At 40.6% G+C, this 21,134-nt stretch overlaps 1 protein-coding gene across 1 annotated transcript; it reads right to left on the bottom strand.

The window, feature by feature from the left end:
• Positions 1-4,331: 4,331 nt before the first annotated feature.
• On the bottom strand, positions 4,332-7,544 carry LOC144529158 (homeobox protein Nkx-2.5-like). Its single transcript, XM_078268129.1, has 2 exons — positions 6,923-7,544; positions 4,332-5,490 (listed from the first exon to the last, which is right to left on the bottom strand). The coding sequence occupies exons 1-2, from the start codon at positions 7,344-7,346 to the stop codon at positions 4,844-4,846; spliced, it is 1,071 nt and encodes a 356-aa protein (XP_078124255.1). The 5' UTR covers positions 7,347-7,544; the 3' UTR covers positions 4,332-4,843.
• Between the last annotated feature and the right edge of the window lie 13,590 nt (positions 7,545-21,134).

Raw genomic sequence — 21,134 nt, 5'->3', positions numbered from 1 at the left:
ATAAATGCTTGAATGCAGGGATGTTTCTTGTAATGGAGTGTTGTAAAAAATGTGGCACTTTTACTTGAGTAAAGAATCAGAATACTACTAGTATAGATATGAGAGCAGAACTCAATCTTAGTGTAACTAGGGCTGGGTTAAAGTTAAGGATTCTTTGTTTGAGGGATCTGATATTGATTAAGAAAATCCTGAAACCAATCTTTTAATATATGCCTTTTCACCATGGAAAAGTACTTTAAACAAACTGTTTGGGGGTCAATTCTTAATGTACACATTAACCTGGTGCATTATAAAAACTATTTGAGGCTTGCTTCTTGCTCGTATAATTTACAGCAGAAGTTCTCTTTTATAGCCAAGCAAAATTGGTATTGGAACTGAAATTTCCCCCAATTGATCAATTCACACCGTGTGTATCGGAATCCAATCATTTTGTGGAACTCATTGGCGAGACCCAGCCCTAGTAATAACAGTAATATAAGTGCCATAGTAGTACTAAAGTATCATATTAACATTACTAGAAGGTCAGGAAGTTTGAATACATTTTTAGATTCAGAGACTAGATGACTGATGTCATTTAAATTCCGGGGGTGGACACAATAACAGGAACACCTGTAACAGTTGAAACCAAAACGACAGCCTGGCAGAAATCAATAGTAGCCTGTTAAGGCTGTCAGAAAATGTTATTTCCAACTGTTGGAGTGAATGTTTGAGGTTGTAGTTTAAAATACCATTGGAGATGTGGTTTGAAATATAGGCTTTTTTTTTTTTTTTTACTTTTTCCAACATCAGAATCAGAAATCTTATGGTAACTGACAGTCATGACACATGAACCCTAACTCTAACCATAACCATAACTTGTCATGACAAAAACCGAATGATACTTACTAAAAGAAGCGTTGGTCATAAACGTTTATGACTTGTTTATAATGTTTAAAACACGTTCATGACAGTGTCATGTCACTCTTATGTAGATACCTTCAAGTAAAGTATAACCAAACTTAGTTGATCCCCTCAGGGAAATAGTTTAGTTGCAGTTCCTCAGAGCCAAATTCAAGGTACGAAAAGAGCGTGTCAATAAGTGTCTAAAGTAACATAAAGTAACATAGCTATACAATATAACATAGCCACAGTAAGTTACTAAATAGAACTTTTTAAGACGACACTGAGTTGTTGTGGAGTAACATTTACTTTATTGATATGTTTTAGTGGAAAAGTGGAAAAATCTAACAATCAGTCTATCACATTTTCTTCTTTTTTTCTTCTTGTTGTTGATCTTCTTTATTCATTTTATTATTAGTAGTATTATCATTAGTATTTATTAGTAGTATTTATTAGTATTAGTATTGTCGCTGTATGGCGGCCTAGCAGGCAGTGGTGTTTACCTGCCAGACGCCTCTGTGTCTCGCCTTTATTTGCCTCCCTCCATCAGTCTCTGTCCTGCGGCCGGTGCGGGCAGCACCTCGGGGCGCATGGAGCCTTATCAGCTCTCTGTTTACCTCTCAATTAATCCCCATTAGTAAGGAGAAGGCTTTAGGGCTGCTCCGGTGGACTCTAACGTTGTTTTGTCCCCAAACAGGAGATCAGCTGGTTAACAGCTCAGACGGACAGATCTCAATCTGGGCGCATGCACAGACCGGCTGTCTCGCACGGACAGGAGCGGCACAGATCACTGCCGATAACACAGCGACATTTAGTAACATGTATTTCTTCTATCTGGTCTTCATAAATCAGCTTTAATTGAGAGGAACAACAAAATGTGCGTTAAGTACAATTATTCATGGAGTCTGTACACAATAACTTACTTTGAAGCTATGTCTTAAAACAGGGGTCTTCAAAGTTTTTTAGGCCTTAGCTAAAAGAGAGACGGAGCAGGGACCCCCCGCTCCCCCCGCCCCTTAAACTAGCCAACAATACAACGTCCTAAAAGTCCAGCTGAAATGATTAGACCATTAAACACACAACTGTTTGGATCGTTTCTAGTTTCTGAAATGGGAGGATTTTTCTGCATTCAGTACTTTTACTTTTATTACTTTAAGTACGTGTTCCTGATGATACTTTTACTTAAGCAACATTTTCAATGCAGGACTTTTACTTGTAACAGAGTATTTTGTAATAGGCCTATCATCAATAATGTGTAAATTAAATGATCTTTTTTTTTTTTTAGCAAAAAGGCTTTGCTAATAATGTGTTAGGTTCACGTTAATGTATATTTTCGGACATATTTTAATTTTTGGAAGAAAAAAAACCTCTGAAAACATGATCAAACAATAATCAGTACCTCTGAGGACCACTTAGGGTTCGCGGACCCCCTGTTGAAGATCTCTGTACTTAAAATAGTACAACATGAAGATTATTTTATGTGACTGTTTCTTCCAACGAAAAAAAAGAATCATTTTGACGCACTACTGAACTCCTGTCAGTCATCAGAGTTGTTCCCACAAACCCCCTCTTCTCAGTGTAAACTGGGTCTGGAGGTTTCAGTGGGAGATGTTTTAGTAAATGTGTCTCCTGCTGTTTGTTCTCAGTCTTAGCTGCTGTCTCACATTAGGACGTGCGTGTGGGTGTAATTATAAAAGAATGGGTGTGGGAAACAACTGTTCTCAGGCCGGAGGAACAATTACGCGCAGTGGAAAACAGCAATTGATGGTTAATTTCCTCATTTTAACACAACTTCCATGGTCATTCTTTTCTTCTTAAGAATTATCAGTTGGCAGGTTTTTGTCCCGTTAATGAGAAAAACAAAGGTTTGAAAGGAGCTTGGTCTGAAATTGACCCCTGCGTGTAATTTATTTAACCCTTATTTGTGCGTAATGGCTCATTATGGTCCCCAATTAGGCTGCACGACCTTAAATAAAGAAGCACGTTAACCTTTTAAACATCGCTCATTTTTAAACTAAATTAGGGTTTCAGCTCTAGTTTGCCCTCATTTATAACTGTTGTTTTTTTTTTTTTTCGAATAATCAAAAAAGGATTTAGTCTAGAAAATGTCTGAAAATAGTGAAACATACTTTTAACTCCCTAGAACCCAAAGTGATGTCTTCAAATGCCTTCTTTTGTGCGACCCACAGTCCAGTTTACAATAAGGCATGCATAAAACAGAGAACATCAGCAAACTCTTACATTTGAGAAGCTGGAATGAAATAAAGTTTGCCGTTTTTGTTTTAGAAGATGAGTCAAATAGTTGTCCATTGATTTTCTGAATGGATTATTTCAGGACTCAACCGAGCTTTGACTACACAAACAAAAAACTAAATTTCATTAGGTATTTTTGATTATATAACTCATTGAATCAATAACTGAACATTCCAAGGAGATTCTTGAATCCATAAATCAATATCCCTGTGTGGTGCGTATAAGGACATTTTGACACGTGAAATCTCTGTAATATTCGAGTTCGTCTGTAATATTTCTTACATTTACTTCAACGTATTTATGATAGGATTTTTCTTTTTCTTCCCCCCCCAAAAGGCTTATTCTGTAACCTGTGAGAATAACAACGGTCTGATCTGAAATAAAACCCCTTAAACTGAAATAATAGCCTACAGGACACGAACCTCGCTCCCTCCTCCCCCCTGTCCATTTTCCAAATCGGGATAAACGGTGAAACTTGTAGCAATAATACCCCCTTCTTTCATAAAAACGCCTCCCCGCTGCCATAACCTCCAGCCCGGCTGCCCCCGAAGCCTCGCGGCTGGGCTGCTCGGAGAGCTTTTCTCCGCGAACAAAAAAAGCCTCCTGAAGGGGAACAAAAGTGACCACATTTTTCCTCCGTGTCCCCTTCTCCTCGCAGAATGTCCCTCAAATTGGAATATTAGGACGTCAATCTTGCGGCCCCTGTGCGCTTTTGTCTTTGCTGAGTACCCGGCTCTGCCTACCACACACCTTTTGTCCGACAATCCAATAAGAGCCATTATTCCCGCTCCCTAGCCCGGCTGCAGCTCGCTTTTCGGGGGTATTTTAGGTGCTTAATCGCGTCCTTTTTAAGGACCTCAAATGGAGAATTACGTCCTCCTTTCACGTCGCCTGGCATCGGGACAAAGAGTCCCTGTGGCCTGGCCTCCTCCAGTAGCTCTCCCCTTAAAATGTTTACGAGCCAAATTTGCCTCCGTGCATCTGACTCACTTCTGGGCACAGTGGGAGCAATCATTATTGGATTATTCTTTGTTATTATATGATTCTTTCTTTTCATTCTTCAGGGAGACATACAGTTACGTGATGGCGATGTGCTTGCCATTATTTCAACCGCACAGTGAAGGTAACATCCTAAAATCTTTTTTTTGCCCGGATACAGAATCAAAACGCACCTTTTCTCATTTTCTCTGATTTATTTGAATAGATGTGAAATAGACTAAAACAAATCTCTGTTGAACCAAAAAAAAAAAAAAAAACACTTTAAAGCAATTCAATCTCTCCATATATCCTAAAAAATATACAATGTTGGAAACAAACGTTTAAAAAATACAAATCATCTTTTTGAGTTCAAATAAGGAGAAATGGGCAAGCGTGTGTGTTTCCCTCTGTGCTTCAGTCCTACCAGTGCCAAACTAGAGCACCGACAATTACTGGACCAAAAAAATTTAATTTCACCCAAGCTGTGTGACAGTTCAGATGCCTCTGTGAGACGTCCAGCCTTTTTTCGCACTCATTTCGGCTATAATACACTTGAACTAGCCAGAAATATGAGTGAAATTTCAAGTCATCTGACAGGAGAATCCAAACTCAGATCCATTATATAAGCAATACTGTTTTCTGAGGCGTTTTCACAAGTTAACACACTTCTAAAAGCGTGTGGGTTGACGAAAATGAGAGAATAAAAAGAGACGCTAGATCTGTTCTGGTGAGGCTACCAGGCCCGGATCCCCTGCATGGAGCCCTGGCAGGATGTGACCGCTGTCCCTTGGTGTGTTTGGGCCTGTGGGGAGCCGCCAAGGCCGCTTACACTTCCCAAGTTCATGTTCATGAAGGCGTTGGAGGTGCTGGACGGAGGAAGGGCAGGGATGCTGGTGTACGTGCAGCTGTAGTTGGTGTTGTAAGCGGGGCTGTTGTATGCATATGCCGCTGGGTATCCGTTATAACTGTACGGGTTGGATCCGTACGGGGCAGCAGCGGCGGCGTAGCTCTGCGCACCGCCCAGACACGGCTTCCCATCTCTGACCAGCACCGGTACGGCGACGCGCCGTGGCGGGGGAGGGTGGTGCTGCCCCGCCGCCTCCAGAGACTTGTCCTGCCGCTGCCGCTTGCACTTGTAGCGGCGGTTCTGGAACCAGATCTTCACCTGGTTCGAGGTGAGTTTTAGGGTGGTCGCCAGGTGCTCCCGCTCCGGGGCGGATAGGTAGCGCTGCTGCTTGAAGCGCCGCTCCAGCTCGAAGACCTGCGCCTGGGAGAATAGCACCCTGGGTCTCCGCCGGCTCCTCTGCTTCTGCACCGGCCGTTCCGAGTCGCCCTGCCCGCCCTCCGATGCCTCCTCCCGGGACACCAAAGCACAGCTCTCTGGGTAGGTTGGAAAGTCATGTAAGAAGTCTATATGTATACGTATGTTCTGTATCTCAAATCATGAAATGTAAATATATATATATATATATATATATATATATATATATATATATATATATATATATATATATATATATATATATATATATATATATATAGTGCCTATTCTTTCAGTTTACAACCTTTGGTAGGTTTTGAACAAGATCACGGTATTCTAAACTTCAATAAATACTTCTCAACTCCCCAATTAGCTACCGACAACACTTAAACCTGGTAAATTAGTTTCATTAGCAATGTCCTGTACAATCACAAAAGCGTTTAGCTAATTTAGTTTATTATAATAAAAAATAAAAAAAATGATGAGACAATAACATATAAAACACAAGGAGGCTGAGCTTTAAAGGATAAACCGTGCAACAAACAGAAGAAGAAAATCTCTTTTGTCTAAAATACAGAATAGGCTAATTATAAGTTTTAGGCAAATAGTATAAAATTGAGTGACTTAGAAAGAGACACGATCAGCTTAAAAAGTCATTTTTTAAAACTGTTTATATCTAATGAATATTTATATGTACCTGTGTCTGACTGTGACTGTTTATTAGCGCTACTTCGCCGTGTCATTTCTTTTACAAGCCTCTTTAAACTAATTGCCGGTTTACGGTTCACACATCATAACAGACTCCGCACAATGGGCGCTCAGCTGAACCACTAGAAAGTGTTTGACATTTCCAGACTTTACTGGGTTCGTCTCAGGCCTCTACTGACTTCCACCATTTGATAGCTCTTTATTGGGATAATGTCTGTCGTCTGGAGGTGGAACAGCCGAGAACAGGCCTCACTCTCTCAGAGTACAGACACTGTTCTGCAGATCAGAAAATATCTCTGAAACACAATCTTTCTTCCCTTTTATTAAAATGTTGTTGTTGTTGCTGTTGTTTTTCTTCACTTTTGTACAACTTATATTTGGAACTAAAGTGACGGTTCATCTTTAAGATCACCCAAGTGATCAAATAATAATTAAAATACTGGAATAATAATAAAGCCATAACAGAGCTGCAGGATTATTTAGAAAATGACACAACATATATTTTCTTTTTTTCCAGTTGGCTCACAGTGTGTTTGATATAATTAGAGTTGTATTTTTAATTTACAAAACAAATCCACTTGTGCGTAACAGAAGAAACATTTCTACACTGTGACAACCGTTTGGTTCAGGTTTCAGGTTAAGCTGTGTTTTTGTGGCTAAACATGCAAATTATTAATCTGGACACTGGAAATGTAAGATTTAACATCCAAATCAGCTGCCTACGTTTACAATTCACGTTGTTGCACTTTGATATTTCTCTGTAAAAAACATTTTTTGTAATAGTTATTGTTTCAAGTGTCCTTTTGTATGCCTTTTGTTCGGCCCGTTGTGCTTCACACTCACTGTTTTCCTGCTCGTCCAGCTCGGCGGCCTCCAGCTTGGCTGCCTGTAGGCCGGGGTGGACATACATGTCCGGGGACAAGCTGGTCTCCCCTCGGTCCTCTTCCCGCACCGCCAGCGCGCTGAGGTAGGCCAGGTTGTCCTCTCCGTCCGAGAAGGAAGGACTGTCCCGGGCTCCGGCGAGCATGCAGGACGGCGGGGTTTGGAAATGCTGCTGCTGCTGGGGAGGAGAGCCGGCTAACTGCTGCTGGGTATGGATCGGGAGCTGGAGCTCCAGGGACCCGCACTGCCTCTGCTGCCGCTGCTGTTGCTCCAGCTTCAGGATATCCTTGACAGAAAACGGCGTGGAGGTGAGCGGACTCTGCAGCATCATGTCATCCAGCTCCTGCTCTGCAGCACCGAGGAAATGAAGCCCGCCGAGTAACATGCACACCCCTTCTCCTTTCCCCCACTCTTTTTTTTTTCTTCTAACAAATAATTGAGCTTAATAGCCTCTTCTTTGGTAATTGGAGTTGCGTTAAGCCTCTGGAATCCCTCATCGCCGTAAAACGCACGAAAACGTGGGTATTAGTCCCCGGTATTTGTCCATGCAGGTCTCCTCTCTGACAGATAGAATGTCGGGCTTTGTAAGTGGAGTTTGGACCGGGGCGAAGGCGCGCCTCTGCCTCCTCTGATGTCAGGGGGAGGGGTGTGTGAAATGGAAAGTGTGCAGGCTGGAAGGGAAGCATTTGGAGAGAGAGGTAGTCAGAGATGGGGAAGGAAGGAAGGAAGGAAGGAAGGTGGGGTACGTGACGCATATTCACGTACCGGTTTTGTTTTCGGACTTGTGTGAATATGGTGGGCAGATCATTTTTACTCACACTCTGCTCCTCTACTATCCACCGTGTGTATCCTTCGGTCTGTTCTGTCCTCGCTGAATTCACCCCCAGCAGCCTTTTACGCACACGTTTTGTTGAAAGAAGCACATTAGTAACTCTTCTCTGTGGCTGGAAATATGTTACCCATATCTTTACTTAGCTTCGTTGTGGGTTATTTAACATGTTGTTTTCAGTTTTCATCATTCCACAGTCGGTCAGGACATTGGGGACCTTGTGTTGGTTCGTGCGTAAATCTGTGCGCTCTTTTGAGAGGCGCACCAGGCGGCACGCTTCCTGCAAGAACGGTCACACGTCTAGGTCAACGGTCAGGTCAAGGGATAATAGAGTATTAGTTTAACTTCACCCAGAGTTAATGATAAGGGGCCATCATAACGCAAAGCACATAGGCTACTGGTTGATTTTGGCTGAGGTAATATAAAACAGGTGAGGATTCTGCCACCAAAACCTTGAGTGAATTAAGAGTTTAAGTAACATTTTTGTCTTAAAGTGGTCGAAATGATCTAAACAGACAGGACATTGTAGATATTGGCAGGTGCTGTTACAATATGGGCCTTGCAGACCTCATAATAACCAAACACCTGATATAAAAGATGGATTTATATTTTCTGAAAGACATCAGCTTGCTGTGTTAACTCTTCCGAAGACCTTCTTTAAGGTAACGATGGGAGCCATCGGAGCCTTAAAAAGACGTGTTATGAATCTGAGGTTTAATGAAATTCAGAAGTTTACTTTTCCTTTTTAGAGGAGATGCCAAACTTTCCAACTCTGTCAGACTGTACAACAGGGAAATGCATATAAAATACTCCAGAAAATATACATCATGTCCATTTTATGTAATAATGGGGCCTTTAAAATGTCTAGTTAAGTTAAAAAAAAAAAAAACGACACTTTTCATTATGAGAAAGCTACAAGTACAAATCAGAAAAGGAATAGGTAGGCTATACGGATTTATAACTTTAAAAATAAGGGGAGATTTAAGGGTTCAATATGTTAAACGGTGCTATTCCCATCCTCTGTTTGTTTGCAGCTGAATGCAAGGTACATGTAAAACTCTATCAAAGTGAGACAGTTTCTCTCTCTGCAGCCCTGTCAGCAGCCGGTTGCTCTCGGTGTCGCTCCGTCCTCTTTATCGCGGGTGTTGTATTAATAACCGCCCTGGGCCGATAAGCAGGGGCCCCCCGGGCCAATTAAGATTCCTCCAGAAAAAACTGACTGACGTTTTTAGCCAAGACTAATCTGCTCCTATCAGCTCCCCTTTCCGTTTTGCAGCGGGACCCCCTCGCCTCTGTCACCCGGCTCACTTCTCTCCTCCTGCAGATTTCTCTTTAAAAAAACACACACACACACACACACACACACACACACACACACACACACACACACACACACACACACACACACACACACACACACACACACACACACACACACACACAGCCTGCAGTGTTTCAAAATGAGTAAGATTTGAAATCATTTCAATTTCACATGTAGCCTATTCATTTCATGTCCTGTTTAAACCAAATTATTGTTATTTTTTGAAAAGTTTTTTCAGAAATTAAAATGTCTTAACATGAATCCAACATATTATTAGCAAGTATAAATCCCCACTGATGATAGGCCTACTGGCCTATAGGTAAGCTAGTCACTAAGGCCATCCACAGATACAGGTAATCCTAAGAATTCACTCTGCCACACGTATGTGTTACATTAAAACATGATTTATAAAATCACGCTGACAAATATTATTTTAATAGCTTAGTATTCTATGCACTAAAAAGGAATGTATAAAGGCTTTAGGCATCTACACATTATTGTAGGCCAAGTTTAATATGCAACTTCATTTTATACAGTATATGCAGTAGGGGGTCCCTGATCTGTCTCTCTTTAAGTTAAGGGGTCCTTGGTTTAAACTACTGTAAAAAAACATGTCTGGTTAAATAATAAGGTTTAATGAGCCAGTTTTTATTCCGAATAAGAAGCATCAGTTAATGGAGTTTAACCAAACTCAGTAAAATGTAATAATTTAAAAAAAAAACATTTCACATTTAATTTTTCATTGAAATGCTCGATCATAATATTATATTACATTATTGTCTAAATGTTGTCTCAAAGCCTTCCCCACACTTCTCTACGTGGATGTGAGTGTGGTGGAGAGACTACTAAACCCATTCTACTTCAATTCCTAATTATTTTGGTTTATGTTTGTGTTTGCAATAACAGAATATAAACTCCCTCATGGTATTAAATCCCCGAAAGTCCCATAAATATGACTGAGGGCAGGACATCGGTGTCCCCATGGCAACTACAGCCATGAGACCGCTCTCACAGTCTTTAAGGATTTCCAACATTGACCTTTCCTTACAGCAGCCACAGTGTTGTTTGTTTGTTTGAGCTTCCTCAGAAATACAGAAACTCTGTGCAGGAGGATTTTATTTAACTCTTAACTCAAAGGCAGGGATGTACAGTATGTAAACCTTTTCCAATATTTGGTCCTGCTTAAAAAGCTGCAAAATGTAATCATAAAATATTCTTTCAGGCTGAATGAAAGTTTTTGTGTTTTAAGGAAAGATATATAAACTAAAAGTGTAATATATGTTGTTCAAATGGCTTTCTCACAGCTGAAGTCAGTTTTACGGAAAGAGCCGGAGATCAATAGTTTATACATTCAGTCTTAGGTGGACATACAGAACGTGTAACTTTAGTGCCGATATAAGCAACCCCAAGCAACATTAGTAAGATGCTCTTTTGTAAAACGATATACACTCTATATGTTAGGCTTTAAAAACACAGCTAAACTGTGTTTCTCCTGAAAAAGAGCAAAAACTGTGCCTCGGTTCAGAGTGCCTTATGCGTAGTGCTCCTCAAACATCTGGGGCCCCCGAACCAACTGAAAATAGGAACTCTTTTTATATTATTTGTTTTTATCATATTGTAATGGTGCACAATCTAGACCCTAAGACTCTTTTACTGTCAAAACATATTTGAACAAATAACAAATTGGGGATTCAATGGCATTAAAACAAAAGTTGAGATTATAAGCATTTTGAGGGTGCTATGCCACTTTTTGGATGACACAAAAGCAGTGAATGTCAGTTTTTTTATTATACTTTTACATTTAAGCTTTCAATAAGCCACTGTGAAGAGCAGGCACTGTTTAGGCCTTAACAGTTTTATCAGATATATCATTATTCTGTTAAATTGTGAGTTAACTGTTGGTGTGCACATATTCATAGGCTACTGTGCAGATAAATGTATCTCTAAACTGGATCCTGCTTGGGGCCTCTCAGCGACCTGGACTGGGTCGCCCCTCCACAGTGTCCCTGTGTGTAAACCCAACAGGTAGTAAATATCCTGATGTGCAGATCTTTCTGTGGAAGCTGGAATCAGACAGATATATGTCTGGTTGTCCCTGTAGACTCCCCGGCGACTGTCTTCAATTCACGCTACATCATCATCAGCGTGTCCTCGTAAAGAAGTGCCAAACAAGGCAGGATAGTGTTTAGACTGGCACACGGCCGCCTCCATTTACTTTAAATAAGCATTAAATCCAATGACGCCAGGCTGAGCGCTATGTTTTCTGTGGGTCAGATGGGCCAACACACTACATCGGCTATTGGAAACAAAATAAAACTGTTTTAGTTAAAGTTAAGTGACTGGGCGTTTGGTTTTGGTCAGGTGGATCTTCTAGGACAAGGTTTCCTAAGTGTGGTTCAGGGCTCAACAGGAGTCCTTGAAGAGTTTCCAAGATAGATTTCCAAAAGGTTTCCAGGAGGATGAACAGTTTAGAAGCCTGATATCAGTTGAAATTCATAACTATTGTCTAATGTGAACACAACCTGACTGTATAGACTCAAACCAGCAAAGAATGGAAACCCTGATCAACATGATTTTGACTGAAATTACTTTACATGTATAAGACATGTATAATACAATACATAACATGCATTTAGTTGACACTTTTATCCCAAATTCAACCATGTGGGTACAACAACAACATTTGAAAGAAGCATGCAGGTACATCAACTTCATCAAATATGCTGATCTACTGAAATAAAACCTAACTGTAAACCCTCCAAAATAAAGCAAAACTTGCAGCATGATCCCCTAATTAGGTAAAAATACAATTTTAAAATGTTACTTTTGGGGCTTTAATTGATAGGACAGATTAAGTCAGGAAAGTGGAAAAGAGAAGGGGATGACATGCAGGTTGGAGCTGAACCCACAGCCGCTGCGTTATGGACTGAGCCTCTGTACATGGGGCGCATGCTCAACCAGGTGGGCTAACCAGGTGCCCCGTAATGTTACTTTTCATTGTTAATTCACATGTTGCCATATTACAGTCTCAGTGTAAACAGCAGTTCTCATATGGGAGTTCTAGAGGGACAAATTCAGGTGCCATTCATTATTTTTTCCTTTAGAACAACACATAGAGGCATTTTCAGAGCTGATGCCCCTATTGACAGGATGACATTTGTCTCCGTTGGACAACTTTATGGTCAACGCATTCCCATGAACGGGTTTGTATGATATCGTACAAAAATGTATGCACAACAATTTATATGATATCTTACGAAATTACGGCAACCGGCGACAGAGTTTAGCAGACCGGTGACATGACAGTTAAGTTTAGCTTTTTTTACAGTTAACTTTAGCTGAGAAAAGGTGAATGTGAGCCGGGTACCAGACGCAATGACGTGACGGTCGTTACAGCGGCCGTTGCAGTAAAGACAAAAGTTGACCGTCATGTGGCGATGACAGTTAAGTTTAAACGCCAAAATGACTAGTTAAGATTAGAAAACCCATTGTGGTTTGGGTTAAAACACCAGTCCCTTTAAGTAGTACTCCCGGGACACGAACACCCATTTCCTGGGTGAAAGTCTTGTCTTTTCCCCTTAACTTCTTTTGGGACACAAACTCCCCTCCCTCTCTTGAAAGCCCTGTGTTTAAGGATGTTCATGGTCTTACACAGTGGCAGTCAATGTGGTGCATACAGTAAGGTTAAAATGACTTTGTAAATGTAAGGGGAACGATCTTGGTCATGATTTTAAAAACCCAATGAAACGAACGGCACACTGCTAAAGATAAAGACCAATGTTTTGTTGACCCGTTAAGCCCTTCTGTAAACTTTTGACTCACCGGACAAAGATCTGTTTTGCAAGAGCACCGTTGCTGCCCAAGACGATTATGATTGGTTAAAGAAATACAAACAAGCCAGAGCGGTTTTTCCCCTGTAGTAAATCATTGGTTTCATGAAAATGTATACAATGATTCACCATATATCTGCGTGTTTGAAATTAGAGGAAGAAACACTCACTGGTTTTGTAATTGCGCCCCCAAGTCCTGCAACTTTACGGAGCTTTTGCTTCTAGTTTCTGTTAGCTCATTTTTTTGGTTTTACAACACATTTGTATACAGTCTCAAAGCTCTCAAGCAGCATGTAGAAGCTGTTTTTTGCAAAAAAAACTAAAAGAAGAGGGAATATTGGATATATTGAACATTTTGTGTGGGTGAACCTCAGGGATCATGACTGGGACCTCTGAGGTTTTGTCATCAGGTATGAAACTATGCAGGAAAGCCTTTAGAGGACTGTGAGTTTATATGCAAAATCCAACAAACTGCAGCGTGAGACTCAGACAAACTTCCATCGGGAGGAAGGAGGTTGTTCAGCTTGTACAACCTGACTGGTGCTGACAGAGCTGGAAGGAAGACCGTGACCTTTGCAGAGCTTCTGTTTGAGTCTTTATCTTTCACACAAACAGATAAGTTGGTTAAAATGTCAGGGAAAACATAGCAGAAGTGTAAAGGGTTAGATTACCTTAAATAGCTCAGCCTTTGTTTATTTAAAACTAACAACAAGGAACATCATTTTATTAAAAGAAAAAACGTTAAGAGAATTAGATGGACTTCTAACGTTTTGGTCTCTGAATTTAGATGCTTAGATACCGCTCATGTTGCTTAATAGGTTTTAGAGTCAAGAGGTAGAAAAAGGTCCTCCGATCATTTACTTAAGTAATAGTAACATAACCCAGTATAGAAATACTCGGTTACAAGTAAAAGTAAAAAAGTATTAGCATCAAAATATATTTAATGTGCTAAAAGTAAAAGTACTTATTAGGCATAAGGGCCCTTTCCAGAATAATGTGTATAATATTTGGTTATATTCAATGAGAAATTATTGCATCACTTTAATGTTGCAGCTTCTAAAGCTTATTATACTGCTATGTCTCATTTGTTGATAATTTAATAAATATTTTTATTAACAATCTAAATCTGCAACTAAGTCACTTAAGTTATCAAACAAATGTAGTAAAAGGTGCATTATATACCTCTGAAATGTAGTGGAGTAGAAGTAGAAAGTTAGGCTACATTAAATGGAAATACTCAAGTAAACTTTAAATACCTCAATATTATAGGCTACATAAGTATGGTACCTGAGTAAATGTATTGAGTTACTTTCCCGACGTGTTAGTCTTACTGACAATAAAAGTACATTATTCTTAGGTGGGGATAAGTATAATAAGCAAAACATCTACTGATCAAAATAAAAATGATCAGAAACATCAGTTTTTGTTTTGTTTTTAATTGTCAAATATAATACTCCTTTAGCGTGAGAGCTTATTTTATTTATTAGTATGGATATTATATTTGCGTGTTCATTCTGATGCAAATTTTGTCTGGAAGCTATAACTTCTTACTGTGTTTTCAGGGAACAGGGTGTGCAGGGTCAGTACTCTCTCTCTCTCTCTCTCTCTCTCTCTCTCTCTCTCTCTCTCTCTCTCTCTGTGTGTGTGTGTGTGTGTGTGTGTGTGTGTGTGTGTGTGTGTGTGTTGAACGGAGGTAACAATAGGAAATGCTACACCTCTTGTCTGCTGTCATTTGCGGCCCAGCAGAGGCGCCAGGCGGCTCTGGATGGTTGGATGGAGAGAGGAGAGATAATCTCAGCCAACCGCTTCTCTGTGTGTGTGTGTGTGTGTGTGTGTGTGTGTGTGTGTGTGTGTGTGTGTGTGTGTGTGTGTGTGTGTGTGTGTGCGTGTGTGTGTGTGTGTGCGCGTGTGCGCGTGTGTGCGTATGTGAGAGTGTGAGAGACAGTTCCGAAGATGTGATGTCTGAACGAGCAACAGAAACACTAAAAACGTTACGAGGATGTTAAACGTTAAAGAGCAAGTATAAAACTCACACTTATCATGTATATGTTACACATTCAAACTAAATACGTGTTAAAATTGTTCCTCCGCTCCATGCAATCAGAAAGACTATGATATGTGAGCAGCTAATAAAGCCGAAAGAGAACAAAACAGCACCCTTTATGAGAAATATGCTGCTCAGGCTGCGGTTCTATAAACAACCGGCAACAGCGTAACATACAGGCAGAATTTAAAAATATAAAAAAGTGCCAGAAAAGGACGGATTCCAATAAAGTCTCAGAGCGAAAGAAATCATTCAAAACATGAAAGCCTCCATTGCAGAATCTGCCCTATTGAATATTAATATTAGCTATTGTAGAAATTAAATCTATGACATTAATAGTCTTGTAAAACTGTAAAAGCGTTTGGAAAACGTGACGCGATACAAGAGAAATTGCAACCTTTAGGGGAATTAGGCTACGACATTTTAAATCAAATTTTCTGTTCTTTATTTTTTTCCGTGATGAGGAAACGCCTTTTGAATTAAAACCCCAAAAAAGCATGTTCCGTTGCAGATTGTTTTGTAAAATGGTATAATAAGATTACCTCGGCTTACTTATTTATCAAATGTAAAAACTATTTTCATAAATTGCTGAAAGCATAGCCTATCTCTGTTTTATAATTTGAGATTTTTCGACGAAATTAAAACCTGAAAAGGGTTTCTCACAAAATAATTCACAATTCTGATTCTTTTTTAGTCCGTCAGGATCTCACCTTTCTGATCAATGTACCAGAACAATCACAGAAATACAACTTTAATTCATATTTCTAGTTTGTTTAAACATTGTGATCTAATTGGGGGGGGCCATTATATTCATGATTTATTTCTTGCGGTCCCACATGAAATGTCTACAAGATTACATAAAACTAGTAAAAATTTATCAACAAACCCTTCAACGTGTAATATTTCATTTATTCGACTTAACACACTCTGCCAAAGGTTTTGTATCTGTTTATAAAAACGTCAGTAATAAACGTGAAGACTAGTTAATATTTTGCACACACGCAAAATGAAAGAAAACATACAAACAATAAAACAATTTAAAAAAAAAAAGGAAAAAAAAGTGTATAACTTTGTTAGAGTTCGTTTGAGACTCCGCTGTTCGCCTCTCTGTCCAGCGGCCGTGTGCGTAAAAGTTCGCGCGCCTCGGTGCCTTTCGGGCTTAAAGGCTGGCCGTGCACGGGTGCGTTCGCGCGTGCGTGTGTGTGTTTAGATAGCCTAGGCCTGCAGCCAGTAATAGCTCCATTAAGCAGAGTGGGAAGACGCTATCTCAGTGATCCGTAACGGCTATGTCCGCTCAGCAGGACACAACCAGCGGCCACACGCCTTCTCCAGGAAAAAGAGCGGCTCAATCTCCAAAAATAGCGCCTGGATTTATCCTCTTACTATGGAAACATAACTAATAAGACATTTAAAGCAACGCTGAACTTTTCTGACACCTGCTTGTCCAACATGATTGGTTTTCCGCCCAGAAGCGCAACAAAAACAATGTTTCTCATCATATTGGGAGTTTAACGATCGGCCTCCTCTCTGCTGATGTACAGTATTTGGCTCTCATTCAGAGCTCTGAGTCGTTGAAAGTTCGGGACAGGCCTCTATATCTCTCACACACAACCCCAAATATACAGCATGACGCAACCGGCTCTGTTTATGAACCCGCCCGGCCTGCTTGTATAAATTGTGGCGTTGAATGGTTTACCTAATGGGACTTCTGTTTCTCGTTTTCTGTCACCCGGCACGCCAGACTCCGCTGACAAACGACCGACTTTTACCGGCAGAGGAATTCCTGATTTATGTGGGAAATGAAACGAGAGCGAAAGGTTGTTTTCTTCTTCTTCTTCTTCTTCTTCTTCTTCTTCTTCTTCTTAACCATGCAAATAAAGTAAATGATCTCTACCTCCCCACCCCCCAACCATTAAGCCCGGGATATTTGTATATAAACGGAGAGGAGGCAATGTCTTCCAGAGTGATAGATGTGTGTTTTGTTATTCAGTTTTCTCATATTGTAGCGCGATAAAGGAGCTATAAACCTGAGCTGGGTGCAGGGAGGGAGACCCTCCGCCCAGTGTGACTGGATGGACTCGCAATGCCTCCACTTCCATTGTTATTACTGCAGAGGAAACAAGTCGTTACAGCCACGGCGATTTGATTCATGACCGTGTTGTTTCTTAACTTAAGTAGACATTTCCAGAGAGGCTTGTTGGTTTAATTTGATGAGAAAACCATGCAGAGGCAGAGGAACTCCTCCAGAAAACAATTTCTTTTTAAGGCTCTTAAGTCTTATCACACCGCAGGGATTAATTTTCTCAGAGCTCTCGAGGAGTGGAGCATTTTCATGATGAATAATTTCCCCAGATAAACTGATGATTCCTCCCGTCTACTCCGAGGAGAAGTCTGTCTGCCTGTGTATAAACTGGAGGGCATTAGTGCCTCCCGGTGGGGGAGAGACAGACCAGTCCATCACGGCGCAGACAGTCCGGATTCCCCTCCTGCACCATTAGAGCCCTATTCGCCTTCTTTTTCTCTCTCTCTCTCTCACCGAGCGTCTCCTTTATCAGCTCTCTATCTCCTAAACAGCGTCCAGCCTGGCTGCTTTACAACCTGCCGGGGCTTTCAGCCATCAATCACTGCGGGCTGAGCTCCTCCAGGCCCGGATCGAGCCTGGCTCTCTGTCCGGGTGTCAGGATGCTTCTCTGGATGTCACAACGGGCACAGACTAACCGCGTCTGTTTTACTGATATAAAAGTCTGTATTTGCGTACATTTTAGCGGTATGAAATAAAAGTAACAAATGCACGAAAACCAAGATAATTTAAAATATTAAGCAGCACACAAAGGAAGGAAGGAAAATGATTATTTCCCAAATTTCAAGAACATTTTCTAGAACCTTAATAAGGAAAATATATTAAGAAAAAAATGCGTGTCCTATCTTCAGAAACAAAATGTGCAAATAGGAAACTCACAGCTTTACTGATTCCAAAAAAATGGACTTCATTTAGGTAATCAGGGAATTTTTCATGCACAAAAAAATGGACTCAATTTCAACTGAAACTTTTAAAATGAAGTCAATATGTCTATGTCTCATGCCTATGCTTTGGCTGCAGGCGCATTATGGGAAACATTTGCATCCAACATCATATTATTCAAGTGATGATATGAGCTCATCCCAGGAAGTCAGACTGTATTTCTTTAAGACTAACTAAAGAAACATTTAAAACATTAAAAGCCACTTTCCCGTTCTGCGTCTCTTATAAAACAGTTAAACACAGGCTGCTTTATCTTTGATACATTATCCATTAGAATAAAAGCTTTTCAACTTTTCTGAGTGGCTTCAACGTTTACTTTTTTGGTCTCCAATATTCAACCTTCAAAGAGTAACTCTGAAGACAGTTGTGTCTGTACTGTGTTTTGTATTTTGTGCTGATTATGATTTGCCCCCTAAACAATCTTTTGCCATTCTTTTTCAGACGATGAACTATTAGACAAAGTCTGGATATACTGTATACCCCGCCCCCCCCCCCCCCCCCCCCGAACACTGCCCTGCTGTCCTGCAGGAGCTCACTTGTTCAGAAGATGCAGAGAAAGTTCCCACTCACACGACGTCAGCCAAGATGAATTAAGTCCGAAGAATGGAAGATTCCCTGCAGCTGTGCAGCACACAACATCCCTCACTTAATTCATTTGGTTTTTTTTTAAACAAATATTCTTGTGAGATAAGTGTTTAAAAGGTTAAAGGCCTACATTTTATCAATATCAGACACAATTCCAAACTGTCTTCCGTCTCCCTTTGACTTACGTTGATCTAGAAATAAACCAATACAAATACCATTTGTTGTAAAACCAACCAACCAAAAAAAAACAAAAAAAAAAACACTTTAGGCTGCATTTATTGAAAATAAAGAGTATCAGTGTCTTTTCGTGATCAGCTCAATTAAACTTGTTCAGCGCGCTTGGTTCGCTTTTACGCACAGGTGTCTTCTTTTTTGCCTTCAACGTACTTTAATAAAAAAATAAAAGTATTACAAATAACATTCTTTGTTAAAAAAAAATTATTTGCAAATAGGCCTACCAAAAATAAGTGTCAGTGTTTTTTTCGTGATGAGTTTAATTAAAACCTGTTCAGCGCGCGTTATTGGCTTTTACGCACAGGTTTGGATTACGCACGGGGTGCCAAGTATCCACTGGTGCGCGTACACGTCATAGCCAAGTATCCACTGGTGCGCGTACACGTCATATCATGCGCGCCCCCGTTGACCGGCCAGTTACCCCACCTCCGCTGGAGGACGGAGAGCCTCGCTGCCCGCGGCGTGCCGCAGTCGGTCCCCGAGCGGCTCTCCATGTTTAGGCGGAGGAAGGGCCTGTTTCCTGGATCAGGCTAAACACGGGCCTCCGGAGCGCCGCGCTCAGGCGGGACAGGCCCGCTTCTGGCCGGAAGGACACCGGCAATAGATCACTTTGACCACCGGGGGCCCCCGGGAGGGCAGAGGCTCACAGCTGGGAAGGCTCTGCACCAGAAAGGGGTGGGGTGGGGGGGGGGGGTCAAGGGCCCCCTGCACCGCCGCTGCTCAGGAGTTTGTCATCCTTACGCCCCCGGGATGACAGCAGGGCGGAGGGGTGGAGGATGTTTATTGCTGCTTCTCAGGGAAGCTTCCTGCCATTAACTTTCACTTTCACTTCCAGAGTGAAGACATTTACAAGGTCTTAATCTCTCTAAAACTTGAGCTGAAGTCCCACTTTTTGAACTTTCTTTGCAGTGATGGGAGTCCAGAACGGTCAGGAGGTGTTTAACTGGAAGCACACTGACTGACTGACTGACATACCATTGTTTTCTACACTTAATATTGATATATAGATTGATATATATATATATATAGGTAATTTACTTAGAGAAAGTGATGATGACTAATGAGACACATATCATTAATGATTAGATCATTAGGTGCACATCCATAAACATATGTTTCTCTGACCTTAACTATTAGTCAAGATAATTCCTAATTGCTGCTTATGTTACTCAATAATTAGGCGTAATTTCATGTAAACCATCAATTCACCATTAATTCCATAAAGAAGTATAAAACTAGTGGTAATAAGTTATGAAGTTGGCCAAAAAGATGTAACACAGAATTGGGTGATCATTCATAGGCTACTTTATGCTTTATAAACAGGCAAACCGAACCGGAGAACAAGTGCATGGTCGACGGGAAGACAATACGAGGGTTAACTGAGTTAAACTGACCCACCCAGGTCATCAGCGAGGATGATGGGAAAGTCCTGCAGTATACTTCCTCTTTAATTGATTTATCCAATGATTTGCCATTACATTTAATCATTATTTTCATATGAAGGGTTACTATGTATATGTTTGATTGAATAGGACTGGATTAGAATATATATTTCTTCAGTGAGACATGTTCCATATTTTCTTGCACTCTTCCAAAGAAAGTCCAACCACAAGTAACTGTAAAACATTCATCCCCGAGGAGATAAACAGAGAGGAAATTGTGAGGTAAAAGATAACAATAAAAACAGAATAAAAAGGTTAAGCACATCCCTTCACAGATGTCTTTACAAGAAATAGACCCGCAGAAACCTGTGATTCAGGTTCTATTCAGAGTGATTCTGCTGTCAAACATTCAAATGACTTCACTCGTGTTAATGTATGTTACATGTAGCTCAAGTATGCAGTGTGCATATACTGATAAAACAAAATGATGAAAGTAAATATCAGATCGGACTCGACGGAGGCAGCTCCGCGATATCGTGGGATCGGGTGCAAAAACCAGACAACTCTTCTTTTCACTGAGGTCATAGACTTTACAACAATATATTATAGTAATAACAGCAGGAGTTTTGGCCTCGACCTCTGAACCCTCAATCTTCTATTGTGCAGGTATCCATCCATGGGCTCATATAAGGGTCTAAATGAGGGTCTTTAACTATACCAGAGACTGTTTCCTCAGTGGAAAGTAGTTCCAATATTATCCAGAGTAACCGGGACGCTTCTTGCTTCTGGAAAGACACAGAATAAAACAGATTACCATTCACAATGGGATTTAAAAAACCAGAACGGGTAAAACAAAAACTTATCTCAATGGCTTGATACCAACAAAAGATAAGTGAGAGAATGTTTTTGTGAACTACGTGAACTGA

This window comes from Sander vitreus, chromosome 2, assembly GCF_031162955.1.
Source record: "Sander vitreus isolate 19-12246 chromosome 2, sanVit1, whole genome shotgun sequence".
Lineage (NCBI taxonomy): Eukaryota > Metazoa > Chordata > Actinopteri > Perciformes > Percidae > Sander > Sander vitreus.
Note: the sequence above shows the minus strand (reverse complement) of the source record. Positions and strands in the feature narration are given on the sequence as shown.

Bases quoted from the DNA above. Each gene is read 5' to 3' on its own strand.
- LOC144529158 (XM_078268129.1), bottom strand. From the start codon at position 7,346: ATGTTACTCGGCGGGCTTCATTTCCTCGGTGCTGCAGAGCAGGAGCTG. The intron at 5,491-6,922 runs GTGAGTGTGAAG...CAACCTACCCAG, and splicing joins GCTGGACGAGCAGGAAAACA to AGAGCTGTGCTTTGGTGTCC.